General features: G+C 38.3%; 6 protein-coding genes and 1 long non-coding RNA gene across 9 annotated transcripts; 5 read left to right on the top strand and 2 right to left on the bottom strand.

Annotated features, from left to right (window-relative positions):
- Positions 1-376: 376 nt before the first annotated feature.
- Positions 377-2,003, bottom strand: LOC111803480 (ras-related protein Rab11A). Its single transcript, XM_023687904.2, has 2 exons — positions 1,634-2,003; positions 377-1,083 (listed from the first exon to the last, which is right to left on the bottom strand). The coding sequence occupies exons 1-2, from the start codon at positions 1,864-1,866 to the stop codon at positions 633-635; spliced, it is 684 nt and encodes a 227-aa protein (XP_023543672.1). The 5' UTR covers positions 1,867-2,003; the 3' UTR covers positions 377-632.
- A 133-nt stretch (positions 2,004-2,136) lies between these two features.
- On the top strand, positions 2,137-3,061 carry LOC111803481 (uncharacterized). The gene is made up of 2 exons (XR_015422780.1): positions 2,137-2,613; positions 2,716-3,061. It is a non-coding gene; the product is annotated as an uncharacterized LOC111803481 (long non-coding RNA).
- Positions 2,908-5,714, bottom strand: LOC111803479 (phospho-2-dehydro-3-deoxyheptonate aldolase 2, chloroplastic). The gene is made up of 5 exons (XM_023687903.2): positions 4,774-5,714; positions 4,402-4,679; positions 3,961-4,237; positions 3,610-3,855; positions 2,908-3,420 (listed from the first exon to the last, which is right to left on the bottom strand). Exons 1-5 carry the CDS (start codon positions 5,299-5,301, stop codon positions 3,154-3,156), a joined length of 1,596 nt encoding a protein of 531 aa, XP_023543671.2. The 5' UTR covers positions 5,302-5,714; the 3' UTR covers positions 2,908-3,153.
- Positions 5,715-7,348: 1,634 nt separating this feature from the next.
- LOC111803592 (uncharacterized) lies at positions 7,349-9,916 on the top strand. Of its 3 annotated transcripts, none has more exons than XM_023688078.2 (3): positions 7,349-8,245; positions 9,043-9,153; positions 9,442-9,607. In XM_023688078.2, exons 1-3 carry the CDS (start codon positions 7,592-7,594, stop codon positions 9,466-9,468), a joined length of 792 nt encoding a protein of 263 aa, XP_023543846.1. In that variant the 5' UTR covers positions 7,349-7,591; the 3' UTR covers positions 9,469-9,607. The 3 variants fall into 3 exon arrangements, with proteins under 3 accessions (XP_023543846.1, XP_086983921.1, XP_023543844.1); XM_023688076.2 differs by having other exon boundaries at positions 7,378-8,245; positions 9,469-9,916; XM_087127795.1 differs by lacking the exon at positions 9,043-9,153 and having other exon boundaries at positions 7,377-8,245; positions 9,469-9,916.
- A 232-nt stretch (positions 9,917-10,148) lies between these two features.
- Positions 10,149-12,494, top strand: LOC147790465 (EPIDERMAL PATTERNING FACTOR-like protein 1). Its single transcript, XM_087127796.1, has 2 exons — positions 10,149-12,053; positions 12,144-12,494. The coding sequence occupies exons 1-2, from the start codon at positions 11,958-11,960 to the stop codon at positions 12,387-12,389; spliced, it is 342 nt and encodes a 113-aa protein (XP_086983922.1). The 5' UTR covers positions 10,149-11,957; the 3' UTR covers positions 12,390-12,494.
- Positions 12,495-13,716: 1,222 nt separating this feature from the next.
- LOC111804566 (haloacid dehalogenase-like hydrolase domain-containing protein At4g39970) lies at positions 13,717-16,593 on the top strand. The gene is made up of 8 exons (XM_087127399.1): positions 13,717-13,856; positions 13,962-14,045; positions 14,417-14,461; positions 14,551-14,601; positions 15,598-15,657; positions 16,108-16,167; positions 16,311-16,357; positions 16,452-16,593. The coding sequence occupies exons 1-8, from the start codon at positions 13,854-13,856 to the stop codon at positions 16,519-16,521; spliced, it is 420 nt and encodes a 139-aa protein (XP_086983525.1). The 5' UTR covers positions 13,717-13,853; the 3' UTR covers positions 16,522-16,593.
- LOC111804565 (linamarin synthase 2-like) lies at positions 16,513-18,959 on the top strand. Its single transcript, XM_087127397.1, has 4 exons — positions 16,513-16,593; positions 16,687-16,741; positions 16,820-17,677; positions 17,914-18,959. The coding sequence occupies exons 3-4, from the start codon at positions 17,170-17,172 to the stop codon at positions 18,840-18,842; spliced, it is 1,437 nt and encodes a 478-aa protein (XP_086983523.1). The 5' UTR covers positions 16,513-16,593; positions 16,687-16,741; positions 16,820-17,169; the 3' UTR covers positions 18,843-18,959.
- The last annotated feature ends 421 nt before the right edge of the window (positions 18,960-19,380 follow it).

Below are 19,380 nucleotides of genomic sequence, written 5' to 3' on the forward strand. Positions count from 1 at the left end.
AGTCAAATTTTGTCAAAAAGATATATTAAAAATTATAAATATAAAATGATTTTATGAATAAAGCTCATGGGGAAAATGGTTGAAAATGGTTGAAAATTAAAGAACCCATAATAAAATAAGCATGAAAGTTGAAAGGCTAAAACAACACTTCAACCAAAAATTGAATACGAAAACTCATACTTAGGTTCTCATTTATTTTTGTATAATACGCATTATTACAAGATCTATAATCCAAAAATTGGGGGTGGGGGTTGCAGTCACTGCCCAAACAAATGTTCTAAGCACTCGTAGATTCATATTATTGATATGTCAACCAACCTTAGAACAACCTTCTTAAGACAACAACTAGTAAGTTTTTATAGTACGCACAATCACATGACGTTAACTTCAGATTTTCTCATATTCCCGCAAATAAAGACAGCTTCTATTTTGAAAAAAAGGTAAATGAGAGCCTCATTTGTCGTCCTTCAAAGTATATATAAACTCCAGCTGCTAGCTCTAGCAGACTAAAGCATACAACAAAATATACAAATGACCTCAGAAAAACATCACACCAGTAAAAAAAAAAAAATTGCTATAATCAAGGAATGCACCAACCTAGATCGCCCCATTTGAGCCTAACTCCAAACAAATCATGTGGAAGTACAGCACATCTTGCTCTTAGCCGGGATTTCTTGCGCTGGGCCCGGGATTATGATCTTCTTACCACCGGCAAGTGATGCAGAGTTGCCATTGCCTTGAGTTTCACCAGCAGCCAAGTTCTTTTTGTTCATGATGTTGAAGATCTCAGTTAGGATAGTCATGAAGGCACTCTCCACGTTGGTTGATTCCAGTGCGGAGGTCTCCAAGAAAAACAAACCTTCTTTCTCGGCGAATTCCTTGGCGTCCTCAGTGGAGACAGCGCGCTGGTCTTCCAGATCGCTTTTGTTTCCTATTAAGATTATAACGATGTTCTTGTCAGCATGGCTCCGCAACTCCTCGAGCCACCGAGGTATGTGATCAAAGGTTTGGCGTTTCGTAATATCGTAGACAAGCATTGCCCCAAGAGCTCCTCTGTAATATGCACTTGTAACTGCTCTGTATCTGTTCAAATACTCGATGTGTTAAGGTATGCAGCTTTTCTATGGCCTTCAATGGAATATTGTCTTAGCTGTATATAATAATCGTTTAACTTAAACTCCAAAAACCAGCTATAAAAGTTCCATTCTAAGGGATCAAATCCAACATAGTTAAGCTTCGAGACGAGCTAAAGGAAGAATCACAAGACTGAACGGGAGCATGAGAAAAAAAAGAAGGCAAATCCACAGGACAATCTTACAACAAATGAATATCAACAAGGCCATTGTTTATGAAAACTACATGAAAAATGCTGCTCAAGCTCATTCTCTTGTGTTAATCCACGAAACCATCACTTTTCCCTTTCAAATATGGACGGACGATACTGAATGATGAACATCTGTCCTGAGCATATAAAGAGAGAATAATCTGGCCTAAATGAAATTCAATAGTACTAAGGGCATCATCATCCAGTATACTCTGCCCCAAATCCAACACATTAAAGATCCACTAAAACCCTAAAAACCAAACAAGAGGGAAATACAAGAGAAAAGAAAGGAAGTGGAGGAAAAAGTACCTTTCCTGGCCCGCAGTATCCCAGATCTGAGCTTTAACACTCTTATGCTGAATAACGAGTGTCCTAGTCTGAAACTCGACGCCGATAGTGGCCTTGGAGTCCAAGCTGAACTCGTTTCGGGCAAACCGCGCCAAAATCTGAGATTTCCCCACCGCAGAGTCCCCGATCAACACCACTTTGAACACATAATCTATCTTCTGATTGGCATCCCCATATCCACCGCCGCTCGCCATCTTTCCAACTCTGAGCTCACTACACCCTTCTCCCTAAGAACTGAAGAACAAGCTCGAAATGGATCCAGAAAGGAGAAAGAGAGTGGCAGATCTCAGTAGCCCTTTAAAAATGCTACCCACCGATGAATCACAGCAGAGTTATGTGAAAGCTAAGGCATCTACATTTCAATAATTGCAAATTATCACCCGTTTCAGTTATTTGACACGTGGATTAAACCCATTGGAGGAGGAGGAAAGTAGTCTGAGTTTGTTTGCACCTGATTCCACCCTCCCGAATATTAAATAAAAAACAGCTTTTATATTGATAAAAAAAAAAAAAAAAAACCGGAGTCGGCGCGTATGTTTCGCAAAGATTATCTGCGTTGTTTCCTTTTTTGACCATTTAGTCTCTCATAATTACACTTTCACGAAGAATATGTGTTTTTTTTTTTTTTTTTTTTTTTTATAAATATTGCTGGCTGGTTTAATTTTAAAGAATAATTATATTTTTTTTATGCATTTTAATTTTTTTAAAGAATAATTTCTACACTCAAAAACCGGTTCAGACAAGGAAGAACGGAAATGGAGAAAGAGGAGCATGAGGTTTAGGGCGGAGAGATCCCGGTGGAGGAAGGGGACATTGACATGTCTGCCGCCGATGACGATGCCATCAAGGTTCTCCGTGCCCCGCCTTTCACTACCACAAGGAAGCAGCTCCTCTTGGCGAAATGCAAGCCAAGGTAGAGAAGGAAATGGGCGCTGTTCAAGGTTTACCCCCGTCTCGAATTTCCTTAGGCTATGTCAATTTTGAAATTTCATACGAAGCTACCGTAGCAACTTCAATCTGCCTGATTATAATATCTTATACAGATCCCGCCGGTGCGGCTGTCAGTCGAGAAAGGAAGGAGGAGGAGGCAGATTCGCGATCCGTATTTGTTGGCAACGTGAGATTAGAATTATGGTCTTTATCCAAATTTTCTATATTGATCATTTCTTTCTATTTGAAACAGAGTTCAATAAATATGCTTAATTAAGTTTTGTTTACAAAGAACTCTCAAAATCTAAATCAGAGCCCATAATTGGAGAAATTCATAAATAAATGAAGCTCAAACACGTATTCTAAACTTGTGAGCCTCCAGCTCCTTGGTTGGAGTTCTCACTTATTCTCCACAGCAAAATACTCCAATCCTTCAAAACTAAATATGATCCTCAACATTACATACATCCTGCCATTTATGCATTGCATTAAGTTTGTGGCAAGTACCAGCAGCTTCAGACTCATCATTCACAAGTGAATTCTCCATCTGTTTAAAACGAGATTGGGGAAACAGGGTTTTGCTTTCCAATCCTCTTCTTCCTAAGCCTCTCTGCTATGATGAAAGCAAGCTCAAGAGACTGAGAAGCATTCAGCCTTGGGTCGCAGTGTGTGTGGTATCTTGACGACAAGTCATCGAACGTTACGGTTCGGGATCCTCCGATGCATTCTGTCACATTCTGTCCAGTCATTTCCAAATGGATTCCTCCAGCATGGCTCCCTTCTTGCTCGTGCACATCGAAGAATGCTCGGACCTCGGCCTATAAGAACACGGTTTGACACTTTGTTTAGAAGACATGACATAATAGAGCCGGTAAACTATGGTTATCAACAGGGGAATTGTAATGCAAAAGGGACAACTATTTTCCCCTTCGTTTAATGATTCATAGAAGACTTGGCTTCAGAAGTAACTATCAAATATAGCCGAAAGGAATAGGATAGAAATTTACCAGAATAGCATCAAATGGACGAGTTTTGAGGCCACATGGTGCCTTAATGGTGTTTCCATGCATTGGATCACAGACCCATGTCACAATTTGCCCTGCCTTTCGCACGGCTCTAATCAAATGGGGAAGCTTCACTCTCTGGTTCTCAGCACCCATTCTTACAATGATAGTTATCCTTCCTGGTTTGTTACCAGGATTGAGGATTTCAATAAGTTTAACCAACTCATTTGGATCCATTTTGTTGCTTACCTGCATTACAAAGATCACATTTAGTCATTGTTTGTTATGCATAATATTGAATTTATCAACAAACATTAGATCATCATGCCAAAGTAAAAAGGTTTAAGAAGCTACCTTAATTCCAAGAGGGTTAGCAACCCCTCTAAGGAACTCTACGTGGGCACCATCGAGTTGTCGGGTTCGTTCCCCTACCCAAAGCATGTGAGCTGAGCAGTCGTAGTAAAGACCAGATGTTGAGTCCAGTCTGGTAAGTGATTGTTCATAAGGCAAGAGTAAACATTCGTGAGAGGTCCAGAACTCAGTTGTTGTCATAATAGGATGGTCGACAGTGAGTCCAGCAGCAGCCATGAATCCAAGAGTCTCATCGACACGACTAGCAAGTTCGTGATACCTGTTGAGCAATTTAGGAATACACTTTATTCACCGGTGCGGCAAATTTAACACAGTTGTTTTTTTAGCTTAAAACTTAAATAAGCGTACAGGATCAAGAACTACTAAAATTGACTGATTCCAATTAGATCATGGTTAAAAGCTGTAAAGAAGAACTTGGCTCACCTATCTCCCTGCTCACTGTTTTCAGCAAAATCAAGATTCCATTGGGTGACCCTTTGCATTGCAGCATATCCTCCAGTGGCGAAGGACCTGAGAAGGTTGAGAGTTGCAGCAGATTGGGTGTAAGCTCTAATCATCCTCTCGGGGTCTGGAATCCTTGACTTCTCAGTAAAATCATCGCCATTGATGTTGTCCCCCTTGTAGCTTGGCAGACTTACTCCATCCTTCACCTCAAGAGGATCTGATCTCGGCTTTGCAAACTGACCAGCCATTCTTCCCACCTAAATCAATGTTGAAGATACACAGCAAACACTGATTAGACAACCAATAATCCTCAGAACATAAAAGAATCTGAAAGAGCGGAGATGGATGTACCTTAATGACAGGCATTTGCCCACCAAACATAAGAACGACACCCATCTGGAGAAGAATCCTGAATGTGTCCCTAATATTATTAGCGCTGAACTCCTTGAAACTCTCAGCACAATCCCCACCCTGCAAGAGGAAAGCCTTGCCCAAGGCGGCCTCACCAAGCCTCTCCTCCAAGCTCCTAGCCTCACCAGCGAACACAATAGGAGGAAATGACTCCACAGTTTTGAGAACAGATTGGAGAGCAGCCTGGTCGGGATACTCAGGAAGCTGCAACGCCTTCTTCGATTTCCAGCTCTCCAAACTCCATTTCTCATTACTGGACGGCGCCGTCACCGGCTTCTTACGGGGGTTCTCGACGACAACCTTGTCCTTGGTCGGCTCTGCAGCGTGGACGGCAGAGATCCGTTGGTGGCGCCTGGGGTAGGTCTTGGACGGAACAAGAAACGAAGTGGGTTGGTGAGATTTAGGTTCAACAAGGGGATTGAAGATCAATTTGGAAGAGGAGAGAGCAGCAGCATTGGAAAGAGCCATTGCAGGGGTTTTATGGAATCTATAAAACACTCCGAAAACAGGGTATTGTGTAATAAGAGAGATCGAAAAAGGGTCAGGAACTCTGAGATGAGAATCAAATGTGAGGAAGGTGTTTATAAAGGGAGGAAGACAGAGGAAGGGCTCGGTAAGGCCGAAACGGCGAAGATGGTAGGTAGAATAAGAGGAGGAACTGGAGATGAGAGGCAATTTTCAAAGGGCTACCAAACACAAAAGGGGACGTTAATTAATTTTTTAAAAGAATTCACCAAACGCACTATAAAATTGAAGAGTAGTGAGAGAGACGAACAAAACAAAAACAGGGTCATCATATTTGACCAATGAAACGGAAAAGGGTTCTTCCAAAATCCATGATCCAACAACCCCCCTGCCTTCCCACCCATTTCCAGCCGCTTTGCTTTGAAAAGTCTGCTTTAACAGACGCCCCGGCTGGCTACGAAAATGAGAAAATGTTGGGAGTAGGTGAGCACAGGAAACGTTAATGGAGGAAATGGCGGCAACGCTCATCGTTGATTACCTTTTACTTTTTTTTTTTCTTTTCTCTTTATTGTATATATTTTACAATTTTGGATTTCACCACGTAATCATGCACCAAATTTATGGCTATAAACTTTTTCTTTCCAATTTTGTTTATACGTCTTTTATTAATGATCCATTATAATTCGTTTTTACACATAATATAGGTAAATTTTCAAATACGATAAAAGTTGCAATTTAGTTTAATACCATTTTATCATATTCCAACTCTAAAAACAATTTAAAATTTGTTGTTTTCAGATTAGATTGGTTGAAAGTAAATTGAAGTAGAATTAATAAATAACACAAGAAAAATACTCACGTCTTTCTTAATTTAATATTTGCGTTTTAACACAAATAACTTTAATTAATTAATATTTCATGGGACAAAATTTGCCAGCAATAAACACTTAATCATTATTGGACCAATTACGGACAATTACTTAATTGATAAACTTTGGTTAAATAATTTTTTCAATTAAACTTTGGTTAAATAATTTTTTCAATTTAAACTTAAGGTGAGTGTTTAAAAAGTTTTAATTAAATTCCTCACCTTTTAATTTTCTTCAATTATACATTTATTGTTGGAAAGTATTAAAGTTGCCTTGTAATAAATAAACAAGTTAAGTTTGGTATATATATATATATATATATATAAATAAAAAAGGTCCCATAGAATATTCAAATACTTTTTGCACAATTTTAATTTTTATTGTACCCATTTATTACCAAGTAATGTTATAGGATTAAAAATATAAAAATTAAATTAAAACTTTTTAAGAACATACGTATAAAATTTTTAAACTCTTTCCTAATTAATTTTCTTCGTGCTGCCTCCTTGCTCGATATAATGGGTGGATGGAGAGTACCGATTGACAAATTAAAAATACATGTATTAGTTTTACATTCATATTTTGACACATTATTAAATAATAAAAGAATTTGTTTAATTAATTTAGTTCTTAAATAACCATTGATTCCATCTTACCTAACCGGGCTGATGTCTTAGTATTAATCAATAAATTGACTGATACCAACTAATTAACCAATACACTACATTACTTACCCATAATTACCTAACATTTTTTAAATTCATGATTAAATTTGATAATAGTCATATTGCTATTATAGTCAGTAGATTGAGAGTTATTAATGGCTATCAATATAAAATGAGATAATTAGAACCACCAATTCTATTTATCTATAAAAAAGATTATCAATATTCATACTTTTCCTTGCAATATAGTCACATTCATACTTTTCGTTTCTAAGAATGAATATTATTTTACAAATAAACACGAGTTCTTTTAATATATTTTATCTTCACTTACGTCATTTTTAATTTTTTATAATTGTACCTATATTAATATAAGTAATAAGTTTTAATTTGTTTTTAAGTATTTTTCAGTCAGTTTATATTTAATATTCGAATATTTCTTATAATTTTATTTTTCTCTATATTCCGTACAATTTTCCTATCCAGTTAACGGTTACAGTTTAGAAACTAATAGATCGGATAAAACTCGGCGCGTAAACCGTTGAATGAATCACGGTTTTCCCGGAAAATTTATGCGGAAAATTTCTACGAAAATTTTTCCCCAGTTCGAAGCCCATCTCCTTCCCCTTCCCGTGTCGAGTCAAGTCTGTCTTCACTTCCATTTTCTACTCTAAAGGAAGGACCTATGTTCCGTTGCCCATCTCTGAAAAAAACCCTAGATTCTTGAATTACACGCTCTGAACTCTACACTCAAGAACGATGTCGCTTGCTTTCCAATACCTTTCAGTGACTTCATCTTCTCCTTCCCCTCCCCCTTCAACCTCTTACTTCTCCGTCTTCTTTTCCAGGAATCCGTGCTTGTCTCTTGGATTCGCTCCTGGCCGTTTCCCAAACGCTCCGTCTTTTCAAATTCTTGATTATAAGCTTCGGAGAACTTTTAATTTTGGTTCCATTAATGCTCATCACTTGTGTCCTCGAGTTTCTACATCTGGAGTAGGCCGGGGACACAGTGGTGATGGTGATTGCGATATCGATTCTTTACTTTCAGCTGCCGAGTTGTTTTGTCTCGTTACGTCGTTGATCGCTTCTGTTGGTTTCGCTCTGAGTTGCGCCAAAGCCAGCTCTAAGAGCGTGTTCTTGGCGGTGTTCAGTGATAGGATTTTCGTTGGCGCAATTTTTTTTCTGGTGGCTGGGGTTGCAATTGGTGCTTGGATTCGTAGGCGGCAATGGAATCGATTTTTTCGACAAACAGCGAAGGGCTTATTAGAGGTGAATTTGGTGGAAAACATTAACAAGCTGGAGGAGGATTTAAGGAGCTCAGCAACGGTAATTAGAGTCTTATCGAGGCAGCTGGAGAAGCTCGGGATTAGATTTAGAGTTACTCGAAAGGCTCTGAAGAAGCCCGTCGAGGAGGTAATTCTAGTTCTCGAAAATTTGGACGCTGTTTCTTTAATACGAAATCTCAGGATGATATTTAACAAAGTTAATGATGGTTCCCTGAAGACACTAGCATGATAATGACAGAGAAATCGAATCGCGGTGGACGATCAAAATATTCTGAAATCTTAGAAATTAGATAAACCAAGTGATAGGTTTATGTAATTTTGCAAAACAGAAAAAAAGGTGAATATATATATCTGCAGGTAGGTTAGATAACATACAATTTGAAGATGGTTAATGATAAAAAATTCTTCAAAAAAGGATGATATCTGAACGGTAATTTCAGTTATAGTTATCGATGAACTTCAATTTCTTGGAGATTTGGGCAGCGTTTGAAAATTGAACACTCCAAGTATGGAAAAAGACAAGTAGAGGACCTATACTGAAATTTTTGGCGTTGAACTCCCACGAAATCCAAAAGGCGATGTTATTTTTAAGCAGTCAAATCCTGGAATTTATAAATAGGCAGTGTTTTCCTGCGTGGCAAACACACTCCAAAAAAAAAAAAAAAAAAAACTCCTATATGAGCAGCTTTGGCACAGTGAGCTAATTGTATTGGAATGATTTGGATGTGTTCATGTGTGGTGGTGAAGAAAATTTATGTGCTGCAGGGGTTCGGTTACAATGTGAAATAACATGTTGAGGGTGAAAATCGACGTCAAGATGCAGACTTTTATCTTCATAACTTGGCCTATTAACTTTATTGCTTTTATTTTGCTAAGATTAGATGCCATTTCCCATAACCTTTAAGTATTGATCACTTTTTGAAGACTGCAGCTTTAGCCCAAAAAACTTTCGAGGCCACTCGAGCATTAGCAGTTCGAGGGGATATTTTGGAGAAGGAGCTTGCTGAAATCCAGAAAGTCTTACTGGCTATGCAGGTGGTTTAAGTCTTCCATTCGGTGTAAATACACTGGTCTTAAGTTTTTCAAGGAGTGATTTACGTGATTATAGATAAGCATCATGTATTAGTGTTCAAGAAGTTAGAATTCAAAACTCAAAGGGATACAATTTACCGATAAAGCATAATGTATTAGTGTTCAAGATGTTAGAATTCAAAACTCAAAAGGAACAATAGAATGCAAGGTAGAATAATATCAATTGGCCTGATTATTGCATATTCAACAAGATTTATTTCTTCATATAGGATTGCATCTAATCTGATTTAGATTTCTTGTCTGAGTGAGGGTTTGTAGGAACAGCAACAAAAGCAACTTGAATTGATTCTTGCAATAGGGAAGTCGGGAAAGATATGGGAAAGCAGACAGGAGCACAGTGGAGGACAAAGTTCTATTGGGAGGCATGATCTGGTTGACGAACGCTTAAATCAAAAGGAAGTCCAGGACGCTTGAGCCCTTTGGAGAAGAGACTGGAGATAGCTTAGGATTCTTTAATACAAGTTACCATGGCAGTTGTTGCACAATGACAGAATAGGAGTACGGGATGTGAGTTTTGTGGCAGTGTAGCCTATGGCATTGATCACTTGATACTTCTTGCCAGAAAAGATTTTGGGTTTCCATAATGTGCGATTTAATGGGATGAAAGTTGGACTCAGATAGAAAGTGTACAGCGGCAGGGGAAGTGTAATCAGAGAAATGTATTTGATACGGGTCATTGTGATAATGAAATAAACATTCTGCTTAACCATTGTAATTTTGATTTTTCGTTGTCTTAAGGTGGTTCACAACCACTTCCATCTTTTAAAGCCATTTGCATCTGAAGTTCCCCTCTCTTCCACCGCGCCCGTGGCATCCATTCTGCTTAACAGCTGTAATTTTAATTTCTCATTCTCGTCTATGTCGTCGGCAGGCCAACAGTAAATTCAGAGTTGCAGACTGAGCGAGCACTATTCTTCCTGGATATCTGACGGTCTCTTAAGTTCAGTCGGTCTGCTTTGTATGCGATCCTTCATTTGAATTTATCCTCTCTAATCTTTTCTGAATATGAACAAGTCAACAGGTTCAGTCGTAGCTGAGATTCTGTGGAGTCCTTTCCAGGGAACTTTTACAGGGGCGTGGACGGCAATTCAAATGGAGAGACGTCAGGCTGGGAACCTGCAACTTGCTTTTTTCATGTCATGGAAGCTACGATATGCAACACTTGCACTATCAAAACCATACAATTAGGTCGTTACGGAAGGGAAGCTGGTGTTCGACAGAGGCATGTAACAGCCAAGTTCTTCAGGTTCGGTTTATTGATTTCTCTTTGTTAAGTACAGGGAGCCCAAAACATGAGAAGGCCCACGTTCATAATGAGTTTTCCCACTGCGTCCCAAGCTCTTTTTCTTGGAGTTCGGTAATGTTTCGGAATGATCTGATGCATTTGATAACTTAGTTGACAAATTTCCCTGTAAAAACAAATCAACAGGTCTGAAGAGAGTCGAGGAATGTGGCAGATTATTTGCAGCATTCTTTTCGCCTTTTACCAGCAAACACTGCATATTCTTTATCACACATCATTGTATTATATTCTGGGCGAGTAGGATCTGCTGACTTGACACTTTTTCATTCATTTGGATCAACTATGGTCGCCTGTTCTATAAAATTTTAAATATTTTGAGCATTTTGTTCAGTTGGATGTTGGTAGATTTCAATAGGCTATCTTGGTCAGTTTTTTCGATTTTTTAGGCAGTTGATTCAAAGGTTTGATATTTGACATTGGTACAGGTTAAGTTTTGAATCAGACCAAACAAATTCACTTGCATTGTTTTTATTTAGATTGCCAACGTGTGGATATTAAATGCATTCATCAATAGTTATCTGTTTGAGCCATAAGTAATTGTTACATTCATATAGAAAAATGTGACTTCCAAGTCCAACAGTGTATATTGTAAATTAGGATTACGGAATTTTGCAGCTGAGTAAACTAGTTGTATTATAGTTGCATAAGGAATATATAGAATTGGATGACAAGCTTACTTTGTAATCACAGAATCAGTTGCGGATGCACATTCAAATACTTCGTGAAGTCGAGACTGGAAATAAATAAATCTCCTATATGAGCAGCTTTGGTGCAATGAAGCGTTGAAGGAAGAGCTATTAACAAATGCTAGTTTGAAGTTTAGTGATTCAAAACATGTGCTCAATATTCTTGGACATTGGCGTACCTTGGTAGATGAAGAGAACGGTTTTTTTCACAACACAAACAAATTTGGTCAACAGTCAGAGGAGAAGGGAGAGAGAAAGGCGCGGCAATAGCAAATAAATCTCAATGGTCCAGTCCATTCCATTGCTATTATTGGTTGCTTGGGAGATGAGATGAGGTAGTCGCTGCATGCCCATCAGCGCAGAGCATTTGTAATGTAAAATCAATGGCAGTGAAGATTGCAGAAGAGTGAAACAAATGCAAAGGGGAGAGTGGGTGAGTAAATGCGGTCCCTTTGCAGCCAGCCAGACTAGTGATTGACAGCCTAAAGCTGTTACAAAGCTGTACAATGGAAGAATAGGGCGTCCTTTGTATGTGATGTGAATACTCCATATTTGTTTTTCCCTCACTGTATTGTTCCTTTCACCGTTCTGCTGCAATCTGCCCTCTTACTTAGAACTTTCTCAGTTACTTGTGGTTGTGGTGCGATTGGTGGAAGTGGAGCAAAGTAACAGAAAAGTGTGGCAACTGGGTCTTTATTACGTATGATTTTTACTCCTTTCCACCGTTGGATCCATGAGTTCTGGGTATCCATGACTGGATGACTACCATGAATTTGGCTACTGTTTGGGCCACCTCATTACTTCTTGTGCTTGTACATCTTCTTCTTCTTCTCTCGGCCTCTCCTCCTCCCACAGTATGCCTTCTCTTTCTCTTCCATGGCTTTCTTTCCATTTTTTTTATGTTTCTTTTATTGACAAGTTTTTATGCTTGCTGGTTTGATCAGGGTATATTTTTCGAAGACAAAACCAGGCTTGGATCCACCCCACCAAGCTGCCATAACAAGTGCAACGAGTGCCACCCATGCATGGCGGTGCAGGTGCCTAGTATGCCTCGCCGTGCCGGCCGGTTGGATTCGCCCTCGGCTTTGCCAATGAGATTTTTTGACTCGTCTCTTCAAGGGAACAGATACTCATTTTACAAGCCATTGAGTTGGAAATGCCGCTGTGGGAACCGCTTCTTCAATCCTTAGACCAAATTGCATGTCCAGTATAGAGGCTTGGTCTTCCTTTCATTCCCCTGGTTTTGTAAATGGCATTGAATTGTTTCTAATGGAAGATGTTCGTTTTTATTTTTATTTTTATTTTTATATTTATATTTATTTTGTAACATAATTTTCTAAGAAAAGTTTTATTCCAAAAAAAGAGATCTTTGAAAATTGTTCTTGAAAAGAAAAATTGAATTTGCTAACATTTATGTATCTCCATGTTGTGGCATGGGAAATAGTTTTATTTATTACTTGCAATAAATGATTTGGGAGTCTCAATCAATGGGATGTGAGAACTTTTACAGACATATTTATTATTACTTTGGTGATTGTTACAGGAATTATTATTTGTTCACATCTCTGATGAAATAATGGAGTTTGATAGTTTATTTTCAAGTATTGTTCTCTATTTGATATGGAAATATATATATATATATATATATATATATATATATATATATATATATATATCAATTAATAAATAGCCATTTAAAACCAATTTAAAATTTATTACGTGAAATTTGTTTTGTGAGTCTCCATAATTAATAGGTTGGATAAAAAATTATTTCATTAACATTTTATAAACTTTTTATTCGATAGATGATTAAAGAAATAAAACTAATTTTATCTCAATTGTAAATATATTTTATAATTGATTGACAATATTGAAATAAATTCTAGTATTTATAGATTTATATGTTATCTAGGTCAATTTCGACTAGAACTAATAGAGATGTATTAACTTATGATCTTCATTTGCTGACTCAACAAGTCTCCATGCTGCACGCTTGACAAGTGACGACCACATCGGTTGGGGTCCACGTGGATTAGTTACTTTATTATAACCGTATTAATGATCTTCAAGATCGAGATCTAAATCAAGTTCAAAGTATGTAGTAAACTCAAAGCTTAATCGAGAAAGGGTTGATCGCACCAATAGTCTATACATTGTGAACTCGTGGGGGAAGTGATAATGTAAAGAGGATTAGGGATTCGTAATTGAGGCATATAACGGATGCAAAAGCCGTTAAGTTGCCGGGAGCATTCCGCGCCACAGAAATTCGAAGCTGGCCTCGTTTTCCATCTCTGAGCCATGGCGAGCATCACTACAATGCTCGTTCGCCCCACTCTCATACCCTCTTCTTCTGATCTGGTTTCCCCTCCTCTCCGGCGATCTCTTCCTCCCACAGCCATCCACTTCCGGGCCTCCAGAAAATCCACCACTCACAAACTTTTCTCCCTTTCAGTCTCAGCTTCTTTACAAGCTCTAATATTCGACTGCGACGGCGTGATCCTCGAGTCCGAGCACTTGCATCGCCAAGCCTATAACGATGCGTTTGCTCATTTTGACGTTCGTTGCCCTAATTCGACGTCGCAGCCTCTCAATTGGAGCATTGAGTTCTACGACGAGCTCCAGAACCGCATTGGTGGCGGTAAACCGAAAATGCGATGGTATGGTTCTCTTCTTGTCATCATTGTTTGTAATATGTATTGCGTTTGTTCACGGTGGTTTATTGGTGTTTTTTTTTTTTTTTTGAAACCATTGGATACTTCAAGGAGCATGGATGGCCCTCTTCAACGATCCTCGAGAAGGCTCCGGAAAATGATGAGGACCGAGCAAAGTTGATTGATATTCTTCAGGCATATTTATTTAATTTCCTTACTTAGGATATTGTTATAGTGATGTGATGCTCACGTTTTTATCCTTTGGCTACTGAGAAGAGGTTTAGGCTATGAGCGCTTCCGTATTTTATGTTAGTTTAATATAAATTGGGTATCCTAGTATTTGATTTTTTTTTAAAAAAACTGGATTAGTATTGTACATACGTACTGTTCAAGCATCCTTGCGCATTCAAAGGAAAAGTTTAGTACTGGCATAGGCTTATCTTCTTAAACTGATCTATTGGTTCTAGGGATATGACCATATATTTTGTGCTAATATGCAAGTTCGTGATACACTTTGTGCTCTGATTCTCAGAGATTTTATTAATTCCCGTTCTTTGATATCGTAGGACTGGAAAACGGACAGGTACAAAGAAATAATCAAATCTGGAACCGTAAGCAATTAATTAGGCTTCGTTTGTGCAACTCTTATAAATTGTGCTGCTCGAGTGGCTTGTAACAAAGATTGCTTTCATTCTACCAGGTGAAGCCCAGGCCTGGAGTTCTAAGATTGATGGATGAGGCAAAGTCTGCTGTAAGTAATATAAAGTTAACCTTCATGCTTTTTCCTTGGATAAAGTTTCAAATTTTGAATTATCTTATCCCATTTGGGAAGATATCATCTTATTTTTGCTATCTCCTGTTTTTGCCTTATATCACCTGTGGTAGTTCGATCCATGTTCCTCTTCTAAAACACTTGCCAATTAGTTGGGAACATTTCTCTGTTCATTTTATCATTAACCTATTTTATAATCGTTCTTTGCGTCAACTCTATCATTAATTTGTACTTCCTGTGTCATTACTTCATTTCTTCAAGTTGCTTAAGATATTTAAGGTAAAATATCATATTGTTTAGTAGGGCAGGAAACTTGCTGTATGCTCTGCAGCTACCAAAAGTTAGTTGTTCTTTGCCTTGAAAGTCCTATTGGAATTGTAAGCCTTCAGACTTTGTTTTAATGAATTTAGAATCAACCGTCCTTTAATCGAGGTAATAATTTAATGTGCTTCTCTGATTTTAGGATCGGTTTCAAAATCTTGGTTGCTTTCTTGCTGTTAAGCTTACTGCTTTTCCCGTGTAATGCTTTATTGTGGAATATAAGACTGCCATGCACTATTCCTGTTCATGATTCGACGTACAGCTATTCAACAATGAGGACATAATTGAATCCATGGGTGAGGGTGATAAGCTTGAAAGAATGTATCAGAGCCTTTTCTGTAGGATAATTGAGTGTCCACCCATGCAGTGGATGAACTACAAACGGTTTCCGTAGTCCTGTCTTATAACTGATAGGGTTGCCTTAAAAATCAATGATGATATCCATTTGTTTCAGTCAGTTAATCCTGCTAGTCAATTGATTTTTAGGTTCTTTTGTTTCTTGTAGGTGATGATGTGAAGGAAAAAAAACCTGATCCATCCATTTATATAACAGCTTCAAAAGTAACTAATACATAGTTCGGGATTTTGAAGCCTTCTTCTTTTGACATGCAGCGGGCATGCATTATTATTTTAACTGTGACATATGCCTTGCAGAAGCTAGGCGTGTTAGAAAGGGATTGCCTGGTGGTTGAGGACAGTGTTATTGGCTTGCAGGTATATCAATTGTTCTTTAGCTATTATGTTATAAATTGAGAACTTGGAGAACGAAAACAAAACTTTTATATAAATTTTTTTGTTATATTATCTGATACCACTTGTAAGGATGACTTCCTTACTATTTGTATTGATAATAACGAGCAGCAAAACGATTACAAAATAGCCAAACACCCAGCCTATTCGAGAGGGCTGGTAATCTCTCCCTAGAACACTATTCCATTACGAAATACTTCCCATCTTCTATCTCCTACCCGAATACGAAGCTGTTAACAAACCCTTCCCAAGCGCAGTATCCAGGTCTACACCTACGCTGAACTACCATACTACACGCCCCACTAATATCCACAGACAACCTTAACCAATTTCCCTTTATTGCCCTTCCTCGAGTATGTGTATTCACAATTGGGGGCCTAACAAAATCTTTTCCAAACTTATTTGAATTTTTAGGCTGCAACAAAGGCTGGAATGCAATGTGTCATAACCTACACAACTTCCACAGCTAACCAGGTAAGAATGTGCTCCGAAGTTTATGTGTTATGTGTTATGTTTCCAGACTCACAAGTAGATCGAAAACAATATGTTTTCCCTTATCTGAAAACTTAGCCAAGTATAACCCTGATGGTGACACCATCTGGATTTATTGAAATTAGGATTTTAAAGAAGCGATAGCAACCTATCCAGACTTGAGTGACATAAGGTACGTAAGCTAATTAAGTTTCTCTATTATGTTGTGTTCTTTATTTAATCCCTTGGCATTATTCTTGGTTTTGATTTTGGCACAATAAATGCAGATTGACGGAGACTCTCTGCTACAAAATGTTGCCACTACAAGATAGAAAATTGTTTACAACATTGAATTGATTAAATAACCAAGGAGCTTCCCTATGAAGTTTTTTGCTGTCGAGATTGTTTTGGCATTTCCACAATGTGCAGGTGTACATGTATATTTGAATGACAAGAATTAATAATTTTATTTTTCCAATCCTCTTCCTTTCTAGAAAATTAATATTTTGAATGCACTACCAGAATCGGCATCATAACATGCCTCTGTTTAGACATTGTGTATTGGTCCACGGTCAAGGTTAGTTGATACAAGAGGAGCTGGACTTATTAGCCTTCTCAGGTGCCCAATTAATTCACCCTTTTATACACTTCTCAGGTGGCGGACTGGGGATGAGGATTGTTTGGCGGTGGAGTCGGTGGTATATCAAGAACGGAAAGCTGTTCAACTAAATTAACAAAGAATGAAGCTACGTATTTTATGGAAGAGTGCTGGAAACGAGATGTATACTTTTTCCCCATCAATATCATCGGCCAGCGTAACTGCAAGTCTTATTGTCTGATACTCGATCAAAGAATTAGCCTAGCGTGGCATAAGTACTGTTCATTCCTGATAAGTCTTATTCACTGATACTTTTTCCCCATGAATATCCTCGTTAGTACTACGATAACCCAAAACATAGTTCTTCGAAATTGAGGTCTTGAAGCTTTTCATCTTCGTTGATCGAGATGAGCAAGTCAGTGGCGGATAAACCTCATGCAGTGTGCATCCCATATCCAGAGCAAGGGCACACGTTGCCTCTTCTGCAATTAGCCAAGCTTCTCCATTCAACCGGTTTCCACATAACCTTTGTCATCCCCGAGTTCTATCACGACCACATAAGACACTCCCAGGGACCTGAGGTCATGAAGGGCTTGTCCGATTTCCAGTTCCGGGTCATACCAGACGGGTTGCCGCCATCTGAACGCAAAGCCTCCCCAGATGTTCCGACTCTCTGTGATTCAACTAGGAGAAACTTTTTTAACCCATTCAAACAGTTGGTGGCTGGGCTGAATTCCTCGGTGGAGGTGCCTTCAGTAAGCTGTATAATTGCTGATGGGGTCTTGAGCTTTGCTATAAAGGCTGCTGAGGAGTTGGGGATTCCAGAGGTTCAGTTTTGGACTGCTTCTGTTTGTGGCTTCATGGGGTATCTGTATTTTGATGAGCTTATTCAAAGAGGAATTCTGCCGTTCAAAGGTATGAACTTTCCTGAGGCTTCTTCACTTTTATCATGTATTGCGATGTCCATGAATTTACAGAGTGGCGATAAACTAGTTGTTAAAAGTTTGATTATGATTATTGTTTTGGTTTAGTTCAATATAGCCATGGACATATTACTGTTCGAATTTTACTTGGAAAGAAAATCATCATCTTATCTGTAAAACCTGGTTTAAGCTTTTATTCATCCCAGAAAATTGCCATTTCTTTACCAGATGAAACATTCTTGAGTGATGGTACACTTGACACACCCATCAATTGGATCCCGGGAATGAAAAACATCCGCCTGAGGGACCTCCCAAGTTTCATCAGAACTACAAACATAGATGACGTAATGTTTGATTTCATGGGATCGGAAACCCGAAACTGCTTGAGTTCTTCTGCTATCATCTTCAACACATTCGACGAGCTTGAACATGATGTGTTAGAAGCAATTTCAACAAAGTTTCCCCAAATATACACAGTTGGTCCCTTATCCTTACTAAGCAGAGAAGTAACTGAAAGCCATTTGAAGCCATTAAGATTGAGTGTGTGGAAGGAAGACCAAAAATGCCTCGAGTGGCTTGATACACAGGCCCCCAAATCTGTTGTGTATGTAAGTTTTGGCTGCTTAACCACGGTGACGGACCAAAAGTTGAGAGAATTTGCATGGGGACTGGCAGAGAGTAAGCAGCCATTTTTGTGGGTACTGAGGCCTGATATGGTCTTGGGTGATGCAGCTATTTTACCTGAAGATTTCTTAGAAGAAACGAAGAACAGGGGATTTCTAGCAAGTTGGTGTCCGCAAGAGCAAGTTCTTGCACACCCATCAGTTGGGGCTTTCCTCACTCACTGTGGTTGGAATTCTACTTTGGAAGGCATATGCGGGGGCGTGCCATTGATATGCTGGCCATTCTTTGCAGATCAACAACCAAATACTCGATATGCTTGCGTCCATTGGGGCATTGGCATGGAATTGAACGATGAAGTAAAGCGCACAGACATTATAGCAATTCTGAAGGAAATTATGGAAGGAGACAAAGGCAAGGAGTTGCGGCAAAATGCTGAAGAGTGGAAAAGGAAAGCAGAACATTCAACTGCTGTCGGTGGTTCATCCTACGGTAATTTCAATAGATTGATTAAGGAACACTTTCATGCTAATTAGTTAGCTTAAGCAAATTAGTCATGAAGAGGAACATATTGCAGAGCTTAGTTTATACATGCTCTTGGATTAATTATTACTCATTTCCTTGAACTTTTTATACATTTGCTCTGCCCCTGATTCTATGCGGTATTAACAGGAGTAATTTTAGAAAAATAATCAAAGAAAAGATTGGACTAAAAATCCTGAAGAAATAAATTAAAGATTGGATCATGTCAGTTGTCAGATTGCAAATCCATGGCCTGCAAATTAATTCTAAATTAAGAGATCAAAGTAGAAAGTGGATAATAGTTTAGGGACAATAATTGAGAGACAGGACGAACAAGAAAAGAAAACAAAATAGCATCGTTGGGTTTAAACAAAAAATATAATTTTACAACTTTTATATATGCGTCATTATAGTCTAAAGAATTGATCAAAATAAGAAGATAATAAGTTCTTGACCGACCGTTCCCAAATTTGTTGACCTTAAAATTAAATAAAAGGAAAAAGAAAGGTAATATTCAAAGTTTGAAACAAAAATAATATAAATTTTGGGGGT

The sequence above is a fragment of the Cucurbita pepo genome, chromosome 10 (genome assembly GCF_057944985.1).
Source record: "Cucurbita pepo subsp. pepo isolate OVF chromosome 10, ASM5794498v1, whole genome shotgun sequence".
NCBI classification, from domain to species: domain Eukaryota; kingdom Viridiplantae; phylum Streptophyta; class Magnoliopsida; order Cucurbitales; family Cucurbitaceae; genus Cucurbita; species Cucurbita pepo.

Coding starts and splice junctions, on each gene's coding strand:
- LOC111803592 (XM_023688076.2), top strand. CDS start 7,592: ATGTCGCTTGCTTTCCAATACCTTTCAGTGACTTCATCTTCTCCTTCC. Junction 8,246..9,042: donor TGAAGAAGCCCGTCGAGGAG/GTAATTCTAGTT, acceptor CACTTTTTGAAG/ACTGCAGCTTTAGCCCAAAA. Junction 9,154..9,468: donor AAGTCTTACTGGCTATGCAG/GTGGTTTAAGTC, acceptor GAGGGTTTGTAG/GAACAGCAACAAAAGCAACT.
- LOC111803479 (XM_023687903.2), bottom strand. CDS start 5,301: ATGGCTCTTTCCAATGCTGCTGCTCTCTCCTCTTCCAAATTGATCTTC. Junction 4,238..4,401: donor AACAGTGAGCAGGGAGATAG/GTGAGCCAAGTT, acceptor ATTGCTCAACAG/GTATCACGAACTTGCTAGTC. Junction 3,421..3,609: donor GTCCATTTGATGCTATTCTG/GTAAATTTCTAT, acceptor GTGTTCTTATAG/GCCGAGGTCCGAGCATTCTT.
- LOC111804565 (XM_087127397.1), top strand. CDS start 17,170: ATGAGCAAGTCAGTGGCGGATAAACCTCATGCAGTGTGCATCCCATAT. Junction 17,678..17,913: donor AGGAATTCTGCCGTTCAAAG/GTATGAACTTTC, acceptor TTTCTTTACCAG/ATGAAACATTCTTGAGTGAT.
- LOC147790465 (XM_087127796.1), top strand. CDS start 11,958: ATGACTACCATGAATTTGGCTACTGTTTGGGCCACCTCATTACTTCTT. Junction 12,054..12,143: donor CGGCCTCTCCTCCTCCCACA/GTATGCCTTCTC, acceptor TGGTTTGATCAG/GGTATATTTTTCGAAGACAA.
- LOC111803480 (XM_023687904.2), bottom strand. CDS start 1,866: ATGGCGAGCGGCGGTGGATATGGGGATGCCAATCAGAAGATAGATTAT. Junction 1,084..1,633: donor GATACTGCGGGCCAGGAAAG/GTACTTTTTCCT, acceptor GTATTTGAACAG/ATACAGAGCAGTTACAAGTG.
- LOC111804566 (XM_087127399.1), top strand. Junction 14,046..14,416: donor AGTTGATTGATATTCTTCAG/GCATATTTATTT, acceptor TTGATATCGTAG/GACTGGAAAACGGACAGGTA. Junction 14,602..15,597: donor TGGATGAGGCAAAGTCTGCT/GTAAGTAATATA, acceptor TATGCCTTGCAG/AAGCTAGGCGTGTTAGAAAG.